Source organism: Fukomys damarensis, unplaced genomic scaffold (assembly GCF_012274545.1).
Source record: "Fukomys damarensis isolate Sample0158 unplaced genomic scaffold, DMR_v1.0_HiC HiC_scaffold_37, whole genome shotgun sequence".
NCBI classification, from domain to species: Eukaryota; Metazoa; Chordata; class Mammalia; order Rodentia; family Bathyergidae; genus Fukomys; species Fukomys damarensis.
Window position 1 is genome coordinate 138,344 of NW_022900949.1, and position 18,534 is coordinate 156,877.

An 18,534-nucleotide genomic window follows, 5' to 3' on the forward strand; every position below is an offset into this window, starting at 1 on the left:
GCCAGCCTGAACTACACAGCCATGTTCTTTCAAAAAAACCAACAAACAAACAAACAACAACAACAACAACAAAAAAGCTACAGTGAAATTAGCAAACTGATCAAGGGTGTAAAAACTGGTACTGTACCCTGCATTTTAGTATTCTTGAGGAATTACATTGAGACAGGTCATATTCCATTACAAGATACATTTTGACTATATTGGTCACTTGATGGCTAATTTAAGTGTCTAAGTGTAATTAGTTTAGGATAAGGCATACTGGATCTGTACAGTGAGACTTTAATGCATTTGGTACTTATGTTATAGAACATAAACCGGGGAAAAATTGAACAGCTCTGCACTCACAGGGAACAGTCTGGAACGCTGTACCAAACTTTCAGTGTTAGGGAGTAAGAAAGGAAAAAGGAGTCAAGGATTCCGGAGCGGGCCTCACACTAACAGCTTTTAGAAGTCTTATGTGGTCTGAGGCATGCGCCACCCGCCTCAACCATGACAGCGGTCCTCAGGGGTAATAAAAAAAAGGGGTGCATTGAGTAAGCTTATCTCAAACACACTCTAAATCACAAAAATTAGTAACATTTCCATATTTACTAAATTATCTTATATTTCCGGTTATTTACATTCTGTTATTTAAATGTTCCAGTTTAAAAATAAAAGAATCATTGCTGAAGACCAAATAGTATCTGCAGCACCAGGAAATAGAGTAAAGAATTCTGATTTGTTAGAAAGAATATACAGCATTTTCAGCCTCAACCCTGTCAGAATTCATTTGAGCATATTGACCGACAAACCCACAGGAATTCATTCGTTTACTTTAATGCAGGCAGAAAATTGTAACTTTTCATATGGCTCAAATACGTTCAGATTTTCTCCGCTATGAACTCCTCCCTGTATGTAATGCACTGAAGATTGTCCTTATTCTCAACAAAGGGCTTCTCTCCAGTGGGAGTTCTTTCCTTTCAGTGTGTTATAGTCACAAATAATTTACCTCTGTCAATTTGGAGTGTCTACCACAGTAACTGGAATGACTAGCGGCTTTTCTGTACATACATTAGGTAGCTTCGTCGGTGTGATGTTTTTCATGTATTTAACAATACCTGTGTACACTGAATGCTTTTCCTCATTGCTTCCATACAAAGGGTTTCTCTCCAGACTGAATCCTTTTTTTGGTCCCAGGGATTGAACTCTGGACCTCGCTTGCAAGGCAGGCGCAGGGCCACTGAGCTAAATCCCTGGCCCGGAGAGTGAATTCTTTTGTCTTTAACCATCACCGTGACTGAGAAAAGCATTCTCTCACTGCTTATATACAAAGGACTTCAACGAAGTGTGTATTCGTTTTTGTTTATAAAATGAAACACAATAGGGAAATGTTTTCCCACACTGCTTACATACATAGGGTTTCTCTCTAGTGTGACTCGTTTGGGGGGGCGGGTACCGGGAATTGAACTCGGGTCCTTTCACTTGCAAGGCAGGCCACCGAACCGCTGAGCTGAATCCCCGGCCCCTCATGTGACTCATTTTGTTTCCACCAAATGAACCCCTAGTAGGAAAGGCTTTCCCACGCTGCTTACATACATAAGGCTCCTCTCCAGTGTGATTTCTTTCATGGATTTGACAATGACTGTGAGAGATAAAAGCTTTCCTGCATTGCTTACACGGCATTTCTTAGCAGCGTGAGCTTTTCATGGGTTTGACATTAATGCTAAGAGGTAAATGCTTTTCTCCTTTGCTTACATACATAAGGTTTCTACCCAGTGCGAGATTTTTCATGGATTTGACAACTGTGAGCAGTAAATGCTTTTCAACACCGCTTACCTACATGAGTTTTCTTATCAGTGTGACCATTCTCATGGATTTTACAGTAATGCAGAGTGGTGAATGCTTTCCCACACTGTTTACATACATAGGGCTTCTCCCCAGTGTGTGTTCTTTCGTGTATTTTATAGGAGCTATTACAGATGAAAGTCTTCCCACAGTGCTTACACACATAGGGTTTCTCCACAGTGTGATACTTTTCGTGGGTCTGACAGTAACTACGAGTGGTGAAAGCTTTCCCACAGTGCTTACACACGTAGGGTTTCTCTGTACAGTTGGTCCTCTCATGTTTTTTCCAACTATCTTGCGTGACGAGAGCTGTCCCACAACGATTCAGGACACACGGCTTCTCTCCAGTGTGAGTACTTTCATGTCTTTTACAATGGCTCTTTCTGCCAAAGGCCTTCCCACACTGCTTACACAGGTAGGGTTTCTCCCCAGTGTGAATTCGCTCATGTCTTTTACAATGGGCATTCTTTTTGAAAGCTTTCCCACAGTGCTTACATGCGTAAGGCTTCTCCGCAGTGTGAATTTTCTCATGAATGCGACAGTAACTTTGAGTGGCAAACGCCTTTCCACACTGCTTACATACATAGGTCCTCTCCCCGGTGTGTGTGTGTGTGTTTTCATGTCGTTTACAAGTGCTGTTCGTGGGGAAGGCTTTCCCACAGTGCTCACATACATAGGGTTTCTCTCCAGTGTGAGTACTTTCATGTATCTGACAATGGCTCTTTCTCCTAAACGCTTTCCCACAGTGCTTGCATACGTACAACTTCTCTCCGTTGTGTGTTTGTCCGTGTCTTCTGAAAGAACTGTACATACCGAAAGCTTTCCCACACTGTTTACATTCATAGGTTTTAGCTTTTTCTTTGGATACAAAGGGCTTCTTTCTAGTGAGGGTCCCTTCACTGCAATCGGAGTAGGATTTCCCACAGTGCTTATGTTTGTGGGGTTTCTTTCCAGGGTTTGTTCCTGCACGCTCCTGAGAGCACAGGGAATTACTGCAGGTTTCCCCATGTTCGTTACACACAGACAGCTTCACATGTAATACCTGATACTCACATGATTTGAATGCACTGTGAGCTCTGGTGGGCACATTTGTTGATTCTTGACCAATCAGGGAAGTTCTACAAGCAAGGCTCTCAGCTGGCTGTGAACCAAGTGTTTTCACATTAACATTAGGGTCTGGAGTCCAAAAAGACGTGTCTCTGTGTGGATTCCATAATTTATATTGACAGCCTTTCTCTACATCTTCACGTCTACAAAAAATACAAATAAAAATAAAACAATCAATCACCTTGCAAAGTTCCTCCTTGTTAAGGATCTTCCAGGATTAGATCTGGTATGATGCCCCTTAAGAATATGTGACCATAGCCAGGGATTTAGCTCAGGGGCACAGCGCCTGCCTGGCAAGTGCAAGGTCCTGAGAGTTCGATCCCTGGTAACAAAAAAAAGAATATGTGACCGTGAATTTAATATACACTGTATAGGAAGGCTTAAAAACAGTTCTCACTGTAACAATAGCATTCATTTGTGAGCTTCTTATAAGTGAGGTGCTTACATAGCGTTTATTTTCAGCTTTGAGAATTAGTGTACATGAATACTATCTATTTATTTTCAATGTTTCTCATGGTACTGGAGATCGAACTCAGGACCTTGCACTTGCCAGGCAGGCTCTGTGCCGCTGAGCTACATCCCTGGTCCTACACATGTATTTTGGATGCTCTTTCATCATGACAGTACTGCGGCTTTCTTCCACTGAAGCTCTTTACCCTCTATAAAAAAAAGTCTGCTTCTCTCTCTCACACCATTTTGCCTTCATTTTACTGTTTAGTTTAATTTATAGATTCTCATAGAAACTATATCATGTGATAGTAAAGCTTCTATGTCTTACTTATTTTACTTAATATTATGGGTTTGAAATAGATCTATCTTTCTGAAAAGGACGTTATTCCATTCATGTTAACTGAATACAATTCCATTATGTAAACTTACCTCATTTTTTCAGTAGTGGTGATTTCACCCAGTGTTTTAGCACTGAGCAATATCCCCAGCCTTATTTTTTTCTATTTCGAGAACTCCCATTAATTATTAACTTGCCCAGGTTGAGCATGAGAGCGTGATCTTTCTGCTTCAGCCTCCCACAGTGCTAAGATTCTAAGTATGCACCACCATCGCTGGAACCCTCAAGGTTTGAGCTCACTCCTCTGTGGATGGGCATCTGGCTTGTTTCCCAATCTTAGCTCTTGTGAGGTGTGCTGCTACAAACAAGGATACGCATGTATCACCTTTAATATGACTATTCAACTATTAAAAATTCACCTGGATTGAATAAAAGTTGTTTTTAATATTTTGGGGAATGTCACTATAATTTCATATAAAATTTGCATAATCTTTCATAAATTTCTGTTCATTCCCTGACTCCAGAGGACCATTACTTTTTTTGTGTGAGAGCAAATTACCTTAGATTTTTTCTCCAATGTTCGCTATCATTTTCAATATGCTGGTCAGTCCAATTTTGTTCTGAAATGAAGTCACAGAAATATAATGAGTCATTATACTATTACATAAACATTAATAGATTTCAGTTACATTTATGGTATTACATGAACATGTTAGGAATATTCATCAAAATGCATTTATATTGTAATGAATGAAACTTCAACAAGCAAGACAGAGTGCTTTCTGCATATACAAATTAGAAAATGATTATCTTCCTTACGTATAGCAGACATGTTCCTCAGTGTTTCTAACATCACGTCTCTGAAGAGCTTCTTTTGGGATGGATCCAGCAGAGCCCATTCCTCCACGGTGAAGTTCACAGCCACATCCTCAAAGGTCACTGCCTCCTAAATCATCACACATATTTCCAGGAATAAGACAGAGACTCAAGCAGAGAACATTTCAGCGCCACTCATAAACAGTTGCAATGGTTTTGAGTCCAAAGTTTACATTAATTAAGAATGTCTCATGATAATGGATTTAAATTAAGGAATGTGTATCTTATGTCTCAATGATACCAAATAGTCAAATATTGCAGAGCTATAAAAAATTCTATGTAGTGTAAGGGAGGGGTGGGGGGGATCATTCACACACACACACACACACAGTATAGGATATATATGATCTGTACCATAAATATCAAATGTACTGAACACCAAATTTTGCAAAGCTAACTAGTAATGGAAAAACTGAAGAAAAAATTTTTGCAAAGTTAACTAATGATGGAAAAATTGAAGAAAAACTTTTGTTACTTCCAAAGCACAGTTTTTATTTATCACTTAAATTAGAGGTGTTCAGTATAATAAATGTTAATGAATCTTCAATATCTACTACGCAGGATGTTGATGGTTTGCTTAATATATAAGAAAAATTAAAGTTGGCTATTCTGGGCGCTGTACTACTAGCAGAGTGAACGACACACAGATCACAGAAAGTGACGACAGCCTTCAGTGGCTCATCGGTAAACAGAATACTGATTCATGATGGAGCTGTTATTGTACAAAGTGGCAGAAATCACAACCTGTTCAATATAGGACACAGGGAGAAATAGGAACATACATCAACATATGCATTTTATTCTCCATATTCCATGAAAAATAATGCATTTAATTTACACCTTCAAATGGAAATATGAACTTGAATATTCTGAGAAATCACATGCAAACATATTTTGGACGTGAAACGGTGTTTCCTCAGCAGAAAATCCAGAAGTTATCAGAAACAGGGAAAATTGAAATCTGTCAGCCATGGGATGTAAAAAAAGACCAGAAATTTAAAACTCTGAAGTGTATACAATAACAAAGATCTGGGTACAGAGTAAAAAAAAAAAAAATCAATGAACACATTTAAAAAATCAACAAAACATAACTCAAGAGAATACCCCAATGTAAAACAGGATCCGTGATGTTGGCTAAGAAAATAATGAAAAGAAATGGAGTCATGGAAAACCCAACTGGTGAGTAGATGTCTGCAAGAACAAATCAAATGCTACACTGCACTGCCATTTCCTCCACTTTGGAGTACACGGAAACCTGCAGACCAGTGACTTTAATGCAATGTTCAGAAAATACATTGTCCTTTTGTTCCTGGGACAGACATGATTCTTTTCCTATCGATGAAAAGTAAACGAGATGACTTCAACCATGTGACCACTGGAATGGATAAGCAGCACTTTCCCGTCTCGGACACCAGCACGTGTGAAGCCTAGTGACAAAGAAACCACCCACAACGCTTTTCTGTGCAATTTCCATAGAATTTACTGAACATTCCAAGAGGGCTGAATCAAAGCATACTGCCTAGGGCCAGTGCCTGATGGTGGACTTAAAATAACAGCAATAGATAAAGGACAGCGGTCACCCATGGAAAAGACAAGAGTGAGTCAAATAGGTTCTAACCTGATACTCGTAATCACTCCTTGAGGCCCAGGTATAAGACTTTCTGAGGGTTACCAGGATATTCATATTCTTGTTATTTTAAAGCCCCACCACAAACTTTATTGATGACAAAACTTACGGTAAACTATTTAAACACTAAGTTACAATACAATATTTCTGTACATACATACATACATACATACATACATGTTTACCTGAATTCTAACATGGAAAAATGAGAGAGTATTTACAGACTGGGCCACAGGAAGCCAAGCATACAGTCACCAACTTGAGACCTCCAGACACACAGCAATCAGTGGCCAGGAAACACATGGTTATCAAGAAGAGCGCAGTTTAGCTGAGCATGGTGATGCATGTCAGTAATCCCAGGAGGAAGTGGCAAGAGGATCTCTGTAAATTCATGGTCAACTTGGGCTTCATAGCGAGCCTAGCCTGAATTACTTAGTGAGATCCTGTCTTGAAAAGGGGGAGGGGTGCAGCTTAGAAAGACTGAGAGAGAAAAGAGTTACCTGAGCTAACTAACGCCTAGGCATCCTCCTTATGATACAAAGTCCTATACTAACCCGAGAGGAGTGGCTTTTATGTTCACGCTGGTGAAGATATGGTATAAAAAACCAAGAGGCCATGCAAAGCAATATTGTTCACATAATAGAGAACGCAGGAAGGGGGAGGGGTGCAGCTTAGAAAGACTGAGAGAGAAAAGAGTTACCTGAGCTAACTAACGCCTAGGCATCCTCCTTATGATACAAAGTCCTATACTAACCCGAGAGGAGTGGCTTTTATGTTCACGCTGGTGAAGATATGGTATAAAAAACCAAGAGGCCATGCAAAGCAATATTGTTCACATAATAGAGAACGCAGGCAGATTACGGCAGGGCTCTCAATGATGCACCAACTATCCTGGAAGAGGGAAGAGAGGAGCCTGGCCTGAGAAACTATAGAGGTTGCAGGGAGCTCACAGCGAGTATTTATTTTCTCCCATCCAAAGACACTGGGTCGTCAAAGTGTCTGTCAGATGCAAGGCTGTGAACCCCTAGGCTCTTGATCAAATTCTTTCAATTGGAGCACAAATGGCAGGAGTGTTGAGGGCTAATTTTGTTGCTAAAGTGTCAGGTGTGGTGATGCATATTTTTAACCTAGCACCCTGAGGCTGAGGCAGGAGGACGGAGAAGAATCATCACAAATTCAAGGCCAGCCTGGTACAGAATGAGGTCAAAGCCACCCTAAATTACAGACCATGTCTGCAAAAGCCAACTTATACTCTATGATAAATATGATCATTATGTATATCTAATGTATAGCAATAAAATTCATTTTAAAACTCAATATATATAAATATATGTATATTATATGCATATATATAATTATATATTTTTTTCCACTGAAAATAAACTCACAGACTTCCACTTTCCAGTTCTTGTGGAAGGACATAGAAAGAAATGATCTTTTGGGCCAAGGATTTAGCTCAGTGGTTCCACTGCCTGCCTCACAAGCGCAAGGGCTCGATTTTGATCCCTGGTACCAAAAAACAAAACAAAACAAAAAAGAAAGAAATGATCTTTCTCCAATAACAAAAACACACAAATCCACCACCCCTGAAGTCTAGTGCAACTCACTGTCTCCAAACTGGAAAACAAGGAGGAAGACTAACAAAAGCATAAATTAAATTACTCTAAAGAAACTCAGGAGCAGAAGAAGGATAAGAAAAGGACAGAAAATACTGTCCTCACAGACAAGGATAACAGAAGCTTGACTTGTAATAGTTTTGGGGGCAGCTGGAAAGAATCTAAAATTTTGTGAGTTTTTCCTCCAAAGGTACTGTCAGAATCGCACAGTGATAATCAGAGCAAAATTACTTCACGTTGCTTAGTGGCACAGTGAGGGAAAAAGTCATTTTGAAAATTCTGGGGCTTAAACTAATTCTGACTGGAAGAAAAGTACTGACACAAAGCCTAAACCACTGGGCCATTTCTGCACGAAAAGGCTTAGCAGCGAGGGAAAGATCCAATGCTAGCCAACCTATCTCCTTCAACACTGAAAAGAGAGGATATGATTCTGACTTTCCCCTCATTACACTAATCACATGTTCACTCGGGAGCAACAAATTACAACAAAACCCAAAGAATCCAGGGAAAGGGGAAGTTACGGCTCAGAATTTTTTAAAAAAATGAGTCGAGGAAACAGTATCTGTAAAGGGTCAATGAATTATCTACATAATTGTACGTGAGAAAAAAGAGGTAGAGGCAAAGAGAACAAGAGACATCAGGGAGAGGCTATGTGCACCCATGTTTACAGCGGCACAGGTTGTAATAGCTAAATCTTGGTATACAGCCCAACTGCCCGTCGGTTGGAGACTGGATAAAGAAGATGCGGTTTTTCTATAAAAAGGAATACTACTTGGCCATAAAGAATGAGAAACTAGAGTCATTCACAGGAAAATGGGTACTATTTTCACTTAAGAGGCCACACTCTTAAGTGAAATAAATAAGGCACACGTGTAAATACCAAATAGTTTCTCCAGTGTGAAAGACTAAAAGTGTAAATGAGATCCAAATTGTATAACTGATCATGTGAAATAGGAAGAAAAGGGCTAAAGGTGTAGGGGAAGTGGAAAGGGTAGGGGAAAGGAAATAAGGGAAAAGAAAAAATATGAGAAAAGGAAAAAATGGAAACAAAGTCTTTGTAAATAGGGGAGGGTAGAGGGGTAAAGGAGGACAGGGAAATGGGGAAAAATTGGGAACCAAGACCTGTCACGTAAAGGTACAAGATCCCAATGATGAATGTTACTGTACCGTATACTTAAAAAGTACCGATAAACTCAAGAAAAAAAAAGGAAAAGGTTATTCGCACCACATAATTACAGTAAACATATGACATCAGGAAGCGATACAGAATTTAGCCGAGGGTACACAATACCTGTAATGAACTTATTACTATAGATTCTATGTGTATTAACCAAGACATTATGTTCAAAGTCCTAACATCAACAATCTACTCGGTTGGTAAAGTTATTTCATGAAAAATGAGTGATGGAAATTGTACATAGGCTAGAAAGTATTTGTGAATATGCTAACATATGGAATGTTTCTGAAACAACAGTTTTATTTCAAAGTGGGTTTGGAGAAGTCGTGAACAGATATTTCTAAAATGGAAAATTTAGAAAAATAATTAGAACCAAGGCCTACAGGATATCTCATCAACAGATAACTGAATCAAACTGCTCAATTAAAATGGCAGGTAGATAAACTAAAAAGATCAAATAAAGTAAATAGAATTCAACCGATTAGAAATTACTAAGAAATAAACATACCTTCTTTTTTAAATTAATTTTATTGGTACATTTTAGACATACAATATAATGACATTCCCCTGCCCTCCTAAACATTATTATCTTTAGGTATATTTGCATAAACAATTACAAGAGAGTTTAAGACTAGATAAGAAAACAAGATCCAAAATATATTCAGTCAGAAAAATTCCATTTTGCATAAGGGGAACTGAAGGATACATACTCCTTTTTTTGTTTTTTGTCTTTTGTTTTTTTGGTACCAGGGATTGAACTCAGGACCTCGTACTTCTGAGGCAGGTGGCAACACCACTGAGCTAAAACCCCAGCCCCACATAATGTTTAAAATATTTAGAAACTAACCTGGGGAAGGGAAATAAATTCAAGACAATTCTTAAGCACTGCTGTGAAATAGTTAAGAACTTCTAAATTTACTATGGAAAATGAACACATCATTCAATATGTGAAATGCTCTTACTCCAAAAAAGTTTGTGAAATAATATGTCTGATCAGTTTTAACATCTGACAGTATATGAATGTTGCCATGCAACAGGCCTTATATTATTAATGTATTCAATTTCCATTTCTTAATGAAAAAGTACACAAATATGTTAAACACACACCAAATATGGGATAAACCTAAAAATACAAAATAAATACAAAGTTTTAAGAAAGCATACACTAGTCTATCACTGATTCATCAAAACCTGCCGGAGTTAAATTAATCTATTTAATCAGTACCTAAAGAAAATAAGGATTACACGGATCACATTATGATGTAGAATGTAGTTCTCAAACAAAAACTAACAATTTTTTCTATATATTTCCCAAAAGAGCTTCAAATGGCATGCATCAAAAACATGAAACTGAAGGGAAAAATCAGATACCTATAATTATTTTTGAAGATTTCAAAACACTTGCTTGAGTAACTCAGAGGTTAAAAAAATCTGTAATTGTAATTAAAGTCAACAATCTCATCCTCCAAGTGGACTCATTAGGTATTTCAAAATACTTCATCCAGTAACTGTTGAGTACACACTCTCCTTAAAAATTAAAAATCACAAGAACTAGCCAACAACGTAGACCATTTTCAGAGCAACAAGACCTTAATTCTAAAGGGAAATAATGTGAAATAAGTTTTCACAAAATGTTGGAATGAAACTAGACACCAGTAGCACAAACATACTTGGAAAAAATCTTCAGAATTACAGGTTAAATTACACATTTTAATGACATGTATCAAATGAAAGGTCTCATAAGATATAAAGTTGTTTTTGATAACAAAAAGAGTGACACAGATCTTTTGCAAAAGAGAATGGGACCAAGAAGAGGAGTGGTCCAAGTGAGAGGAAGGGATTTAAGATGTGCTATGTTCATGTGCCGACTCCCCATGAAGAATAGAATCTTTATGTGCTGCAAACATATACTAATAAAGCATAAAGCCAACTACTTTGAGGGGGTACTTCTGGAGAGATTTAAAACAATGAAAGCGTGCACTAAAACAATGACTTCAAATTTTAAAACCAAACAGCAAGGAGTAGCCATCTCCAGAACCCCCCATCTAGACGGAGGGAGCCAAGAGTGCAGCAGAGACTACTTTCCCGGCACAGATCCTGGGTTTCTGGGCCCCTTCTCCCCGTAACCCCTCTGCAGACACAGAGAACACCGCATCCCTGCAGCATCCTCACCATTGCTAACCAAAGGCTGAGGAATCCCTCAAGCCTCTCAAGGTGGGAGGAAAAACAGACAGGGACAGCCAAGTCCGACCAGCCAGTTGTGCCTGCCTGAGTCAGTGTGTCGACTGAAGGTCAAGGAGTGAAAAACAATACTGCATCCAAGAGGAACGCAGAAAAAAGGAAGGGAAGCTAGCTGTTCCACTTGCGGACAAAGTGGATTTCAAGCCAAGACTGATCCAAAGAGACAGAGAGTGTCACTACATACTGTTAATAGAACGACCCAAGAGAAAGACATAGCAATCATAAATATAGAGGCACCACATACTGGTGTATCAAACTGTGTAAAACAAACAATAATGGATAGGAAACATCAGATAAGCACTAATACAATTGTAATGGGGGACCTCAATACTCCACTGCCACGAATGGAAAAATCAACTAGACAATCAACAAAGAAATATGAGAACAAAGAATACCAGAATGAAACCTCCGAACAAACGGACTTTTCAGATATCTACACAGTGTTCCTCTCTACATCACCAGAATACACATTCTTCTCAGCAGTCTGACAAGGGAAATTCATAGCACTCAACGTGCATATTAGGAAAACAGAGCAACTGCAATGAAACAACCTGATGCTGAACCTCAAGCTTCTAGAAAAAGAAGAGGAGGAAAAACCCAAAGCTCATACAAGGGAATATATTGTAAAAATCAGAGCACAAATCAGTGCAGTGGAGACTAAAAGAATGATACAAAAAAATCAATGAAGCCAAGAGTTGGTTCTTCAAAGTAACAAACAAAAGTGACAAACCCTTTGCCAACCATATAAAGAAGGAGGGGCACCCAGAGTGTGGGGATGCAGCAGGCCTCAGTGGGATTTCGAGGACTGCAGTCTCCGGTCAGTTATGAAACACATAACAAAGGCTCGGAGTCAGCTCTTTCCTCAGAGAGATATGTCACTGCAAAGGAGTGACAAGCCAGTCTTAGAGGTGACAGCACCAGGAAGACCTGTCTTCAGCCCGCGAAGGGTAAAGAAGAGGCAGCAAAGAAACCTAGAATAAAAAGCCAGATCTTTGCTACAAGGGTAAGACAGAAGGGTAGCCAGAATCAGCAAAAATTAAAACTTAAAAAAAAAATGTAGTTGGTTTTTGCTTTTTTTAGCATTGCTAAAGCTTGGTATCTTTCGGTCAAAGTTACAGTCTTGTGTCTGTTCGTGGACTACTTCTATCCAATCCCCTTCTGGTGAGGCAATCCAGATGGTATTACAGTGGAGCATCTCTCCATAATACAAGAAAATAATCAAATCACACCAGAGCAAAACAAAACCCTGATTAGACCCCCCTCATCCATACGTTACTCATAATATCGCCCCAGTTAGTCTCTCAGAAAAATAGCATTAACGCCAAACTCAGCACAAGAAACAATCTACTGTTTCACATTCTGAAGAAAAGCACTTCAACCAGAGTTGAATGAGTCTACAAATGCTGTTTAAATTAGCAAGATAAAATGTCTTGATAAATCCAAGGGGAGAAATAAAAGGCATTGAAAATGTACTGAATATGCCCAATCTTCCAAATTATAATGCTAATCCTTGCCACCTTTAAATCTACTCACCATAATATCCTTGAGCTCTCGCCAGGAAAATTTCTGTAACCAAAGCCTATTTCATTGTGAGATCATAAAGATCTTATGCACTGTGGCGGTCCAGCCATCACAACACGAAATAGCCTGAGTTGGAGAGTGAGCATTAAGAAAGGAAAGAACACTCAAGCCTGAGTGGAGACCAAAGAAGTCTAATTTATTTTACAGAAACAGCTCTCTTTAAAGGCACATCAACAGGAAGCACCAAGCAATTATTTTTATCTTATGCAAAGACCGGATTTCCTGACTCTTACAGATAACATCAGATCTCCGGCTATGTCTTCGAGTTCCTGAGTTCCTCCCATCCAGGGTCAAAGAACAAACAAGCTTAACAGAGTCCTTAAAAAGGAACAAATGTTACATAGATTGTATCAAGGCCTTAAATGTAGAGGAAGAAGTTATTTTTCAAATGTCAAACGCCAGTGGGCCATGACTGGCCCCCATTGAATAGGGTGAACTGCCATCCCTGGCCATTGTCCCTTGAACAGTCACCTGTTCATGACAGAACAGTGACTCTGCTGGTGCCCAGACCTTCCAGCAGGTACTGTACCATACAACACTGGTGTGAAAAAATTATAAATTCAAAAGTCAGACTAGGCTCCACTGCATTCTTATGACTTTGTCTTTTATTCCTCAGTACTGGAAATTAAACTAAGGGCATAATGTATGTTAGACAAATTATTCAGATCGGAGAAACATCTGCAACATTTTTCTTTTCTGTTTGGATAAGGCCTTGCGCAGCTACTTAGGGAGGGCTTGATGCTGCAATACGCCAGTCTCAGAATCTCACGTGGCTGCCATAAGGTGGCGCCACCACGTTTGACTGAGGTTTTCTTTGCCCAAGCACTGTAATCCTGGTTGGAATTAACGAGGAAAAAAAAAAAAAGCTACACTTTTGCCTGGCAAGGTAGGACATGTCTGCCATCTCGGCCATCCAGAAGACCGACACAGGACAGAAAGTTTACTGGACAACTTAGTGAGACTTGGTCTCACAATACAAAACAGGAAATCAAAATGTGTGGGGAACATAGTTCACAACAAAAGTCTGCAGTCCAATCTCCTGTACAATAAAAACATCAACCACATCCTTAAAGCAGTGGATCATGAAGATGTTTCTTGCCATCACATTTACACAATTTTTAAGCCCACAACAAGGCCTACAACTATAATTTTCAATGTTTCCTCAAATGATTAGGTTACCTGATCATTAGTAACAGAAGACACATATTTCTAACATTTAATGAGCTCCTCTCCTTCCTTCACGCCTGTGATCTCTGACGCACTCTCACACTGAACCAGCACACAATCCTTCCTTTTGTGTCACATTAAAAACAAGGTAACCTCGGAGGAAAACCTTCTCTGTTGTAGGTGATTTTGGAAACCTCCAGGATCCCCTCCTCTCTCACTTTCTTTCTCCTCCAATTCGTCTTCCCCACACTATAGAAAATTTTTTATCCTAAACCATCTTATGCTTGCAGACTTTAACTTGGGGGCTTTATCCCTAGTTCAATATCCCTTTATTGCAAAGCCCATTACATTGAATTGCAAAGCATTTCAATATTCAAAAAGACTAGACAGTAAAAGGAATATAGCAATGATATGAGATGGCACCCTCCTCCTTTTCCATGCCTACCACATCATAAGTCCATGTAGACACCCGGCTTCAAAGTCTTTCTTCGAGTGTGGTAACTTGCAAAGCCTTTTGGGAGTTCTCCTTAGCAGGGACACTTTCAGCAGCTCTCGTTAACATACTGTCAGCGTTCTTCTTTTTTTTTTTTTTTTTTTTTTTCGGTACCGGCGATCAAAAGCAGGCCAGGCAGGTGCTGTGCCACTGAACTACATCCCCAGCCCTTTTCTCAGTATTCTAAATGCCACGGGAAGACTTCACTTAAATGGCTTATTTGTGAGCAGAGGTGACACCAAAAACATTACGGGGATAAATTTTTTCATTGCTCGGTGGCTAACACATTAATTAAGGGCATGCTTGGCAAGTGCTCTGTGAAAGAGGTGCATTGCCGCCTCCAATGGTAAATATTTCTTTGGATTTTCATGGCCTTTCTCAACAGCTATCAGGATGTTGGCAATGTGGTGATGTACTGCCAATTTAGGAAATCACTATGATCAAAAAGCCCTTTTGCTCAAGGAATGAAGCTTTGGGTTCGAGACCCTGCATGAAACATTTATAAAATTCAGTTCCTCCAGGTGTGCTGGAGAGAGAAATAACTCCAGGGAACCAGCACACTAGAGTTCCCCCAGTTCAACCCCTCACCCTGAATTAGGGACTTCTCACGACTCAAACTCCCCTGACTGGGGGATGGGGCTTTTAAACCTGCTCTCTGGGCTGGTGGGATCGCAGCGGGAGACAGAATGCTGGGGACTCAGGTGCAGTAGTCCCAACCCCAGAGAGTTGCGACAGCGGGTACCTAGTGCTGGGAGACCAAGAGGACCTCAGACTGCACTACACGGGCAGACCCCAGTGTGTCACTGGTTCCGGCCACTTGCAGCGAAACCTCACCACCCATCCCGTCCCATTTTTCACCATCACCATTTTGTGCCTTGAAAGTCTCCCGGAGTCCTTCACACGCAGCCAGCACAGAGCCCGTAGAAGCTATGGAGTAACGCGGTCTAGACAGGTGGTGTAGACCTCAGCAGAGCACTCGGGGGGAACGAGTGGACGCCATGACACCGGCCCTACTTCCTGCTTCCCTCTGATTGGACAGGTCATAATGCCCGCCCTTTAGTCAGTGATTGGCTGCCGTTCCGCAGCCAATCCGCTGCGCTGAGAGCGACAGCTGAGACAAACCGCTGCCTGAGCGACCTGAGCCACTAAATGACTGTGACTCCAAGAAGTCCGCCTCCCTTAACTGGAAGGATCACTGAATATAAGCAGAGCTTGCTCCTGAATTTTCAGATCTTCCACTGAAGAGTTTTTTTCTTTTAGGTATAGCCTGGTCGTGTAGTTTCGGCTGTTGTTGAACTCGCCACATACCCAGGCTGCCTTTGAGCTAGCTGTGAGCTTCCTGCATCAGCCTCCCCAGTGCTGGCATCAGAGCTATGCACCAACACGCCTGAATATCCTGTCTTCTTAAGGGACTCCGAGGGTTCTTCCTTTGACTCGCCCCTCAGCATGGGGTCAAAAGTGTACTAGAATAATGCCAGAATCACCACACCGCGGAGAAGTCACAGTTGTGAGGGATCCAGCCAGGGTCTGAGCACAAGGGAGTAGAGGGAGGGGCCGATGTCAAGCATGGTCAGAAACTTCCTGTCAGCCACCTGGCTTCCTGGACATGTTTTTGTCACAATGGTTCTCTCAATGTACTCGTTTTAGCCAAGAAAATAGATGTATCCAAAAAAAAAAAAAGGAATATAATTTTTGAAGAAATGAAGAAACTTCAGGTAAACTACACTGTGGACATCAAACTGACTCCATTTTGCTAAACTCTATTTTGCGATCAGGTCGCTGCCCAGTTACTGGAAAAACCCCAACGCGCCCTTTTACCCAGTTCTTGGAAAAACCCATGACTGTTTCCATAAGTTGTCACCAGATGTGCTCTTTTGTTCATCTTACAAAAACTTGTGGTTAGGACAAGGAGGGACATCTGGCCTGGGCCAATCGAGCATTGCGAAAACACACCCGCACTTGCAAAATGTTAACCAATTAAGCATTGACCCCGTTTAGAAAGTCCCTAGTTCTGCTTCTCTGCTAATAAAAAGGCTGTCTGAAATCGAGCTGGGGGCTCTCCTTTCAGAACTGCTGTGTCGGTGAGATCCGAGGGTCCAGGCTCGAGCTTGCAATAAACTACTCGTGTGGTTTCATCGGACTCGACTCCTTGGTGGTCTTTGGGGATATCGCGATCTGGGCACAACACCACCAATATTTTTGCAAACCTGCCAAAACAAAACATTTCAAACATTTCATCTAAATCAGGCTAGAAAACTTTCCCCCCCACCACCTGGACTGGGGATTGAACTCAGGTCCTTTTGCTTACCAGGCCGGCACGGTGCCACTGAACTAAATTCCCAGCCCTGGCAAACTGTTACCAAGTGGAACGATCAAAATGTGGATTCTGACAAGAACATGTTCCCTAGCCAGAGGGCCAGAATGGTTGCTGAAGTCCAACCCTACAACAGATCACTGGTGAGGCAGTGGAAACACCCAAGGACCTCAGCATTGAGGGTCCCCACGCCCTGCAGTCGTCTCCTCACAGATGAAAGTGCCCTATCTTCCAACACACTGTACTTCCACAAGGAGCACGGCTCCTGGAGACACGAAGGTCTCTTGACTGGTATCTTGTTTGCCTGGAGCAGTGTGTAGGATAATAGCGCAGCACACTTCTGTGACAGATTGCGTTGTTGGGTTTTGAATTTTTTTTGGGGGGGGTACCTGGGATCAAACTCAGGACCTTGTGCTTGCGAGGCAGGCGGCAGCACCGCTGAGCTGAATCCCCAGCCCGAGTTGTCGGGTTTTGACATCAGAGACCACACACTGTTTCTCCCCCTTTCACAGGCAGCTGTTCTGCCCTGTGATTTCTGGCTCTCCTTTCCTTAGCGGTTGATTTCCTTCATACTGGCAATTCTCCTTAGGCGACAAATGACAACAGACTTCCACCTCGGAACCATGAGACAAAACAGAATTTTCATTCTTAAGTTCTGCGTGTCGGGTACTACAGATGCCAACAAGAAAACAAATACAATGGATATTTTGTGTCTACACAAAATAAAATGCCAGTCGAATGAACGCTTTCATGGAAGACTATGTGAGTTTTCTCTGGGATTATTCTTCACAGAGTCCCTCATGTGTATACATTTCACAGCAACACCTGGCTTCTCAGAATCACTTTTAAGGAACAATCGACGGTAACCACCAAGAATCCTTGCGGAGACGCAGCTCCCAATAACATTTACACGTGTGTTGCGTACTTTCGTCTTCTCTGAAGATTGTGTCTGACAACATGTGCTCCTGTCAAGTCTTTCAACTGAAACCAGGGAAGGGTTTCTTTCAGTACTTGTTCAATAAGTAGAAAAGGACAACTCTAACATACTGAATATGGAGTTAAAACATCAAGATTATTACTTGTTGGAATACAAAGATGCCATGAGACGTTTCTACAGGACAAACTGTACAGAGGCATCGAATCAAATGCAAATTGTTCACTTTCTCTGTGTACTGGTGGATCCCTCACCATTCCATGTGCATGAAAACCGCAGAACTTGCCGCTATGTGATCCACCTGGGCTGGCAGAATGAAGGGACACCTGCAATGGGCAAAACTACCAGGCTGCTTCCAAACCTGGAAGGATCCTTCTGACATTATGTGAACTCTGCCCTGCACCAGCAGCCTGCGTGTCCTACCCCGTACGGACTGCACTACAGAATGTGGCCAGTGGGAAAAGGCCAGAGAGATTCCTCCGTCTGATTCTTTCCAGTGACACACACAGCCCGGAGGAGGCTGATGAGGGTGGCTTTCCACTGATGCCGCGCTTTCTCTCTGCTGTGCACCTCCCCACATGCTGTTCCCGTGGCCTCCTCCAGACAGCCACCAAGGAAGCCTGCTGGGAATCTAGGTGGACTGACGAGCAATTCAGTTTACAGCTCCTTTCGGATCCCATAACAAAGATTGGCCACAAACCCTCTCTACCCAGCGCAAGCACAGCTTCCGCGCAAGGGTGAGGAACTCCCAGGCTTGGTGGAGGCAGGGCTGGACGGAAGGCTTTAGCCC

General features: G+C 41.3%; 1 protein-coding gene across 2 annotated transcripts; it reads right to left on the reverse strand.

The window, feature by feature from the left end:
- Positions 1-1,444: 1,444 nt before the first annotated feature.
- Positions 1,445-16,607, reverse strand: LOC104876402 (zinc finger protein 14-like). 2 transcript variants are annotated; one of them, XM_019210690.2, is made up of 4 exons: positions 15,361-16,607; positions 4,538-4,664; positions 4,278-4,338; positions 1,445-3,074 (listed from the first exon to the last, which is right to left on the reverse strand). In XM_019210690.2, exons 1-4 carry the CDS (start codon positions 15,361-15,363, stop codon positions 1,802-1,804), a joined length of 1,464 nt encoding a protein of 487 aa, XP_019066235.1. In that variant the 5' UTR covers positions 15,364-16,607; the 3' UTR covers positions 1,445-1,801. The 2 variants fall into 2 exon arrangements, with proteins under 2 accessions (XP_019066235.1, XP_033615359.1); XM_033759468.1 differs by lacking the exon at positions 15,361-16,607 and adding an exon at positions 12,789-12,981.
- Between the last annotated feature and the right edge of the window lie 1,927 nt (positions 16,608-18,534).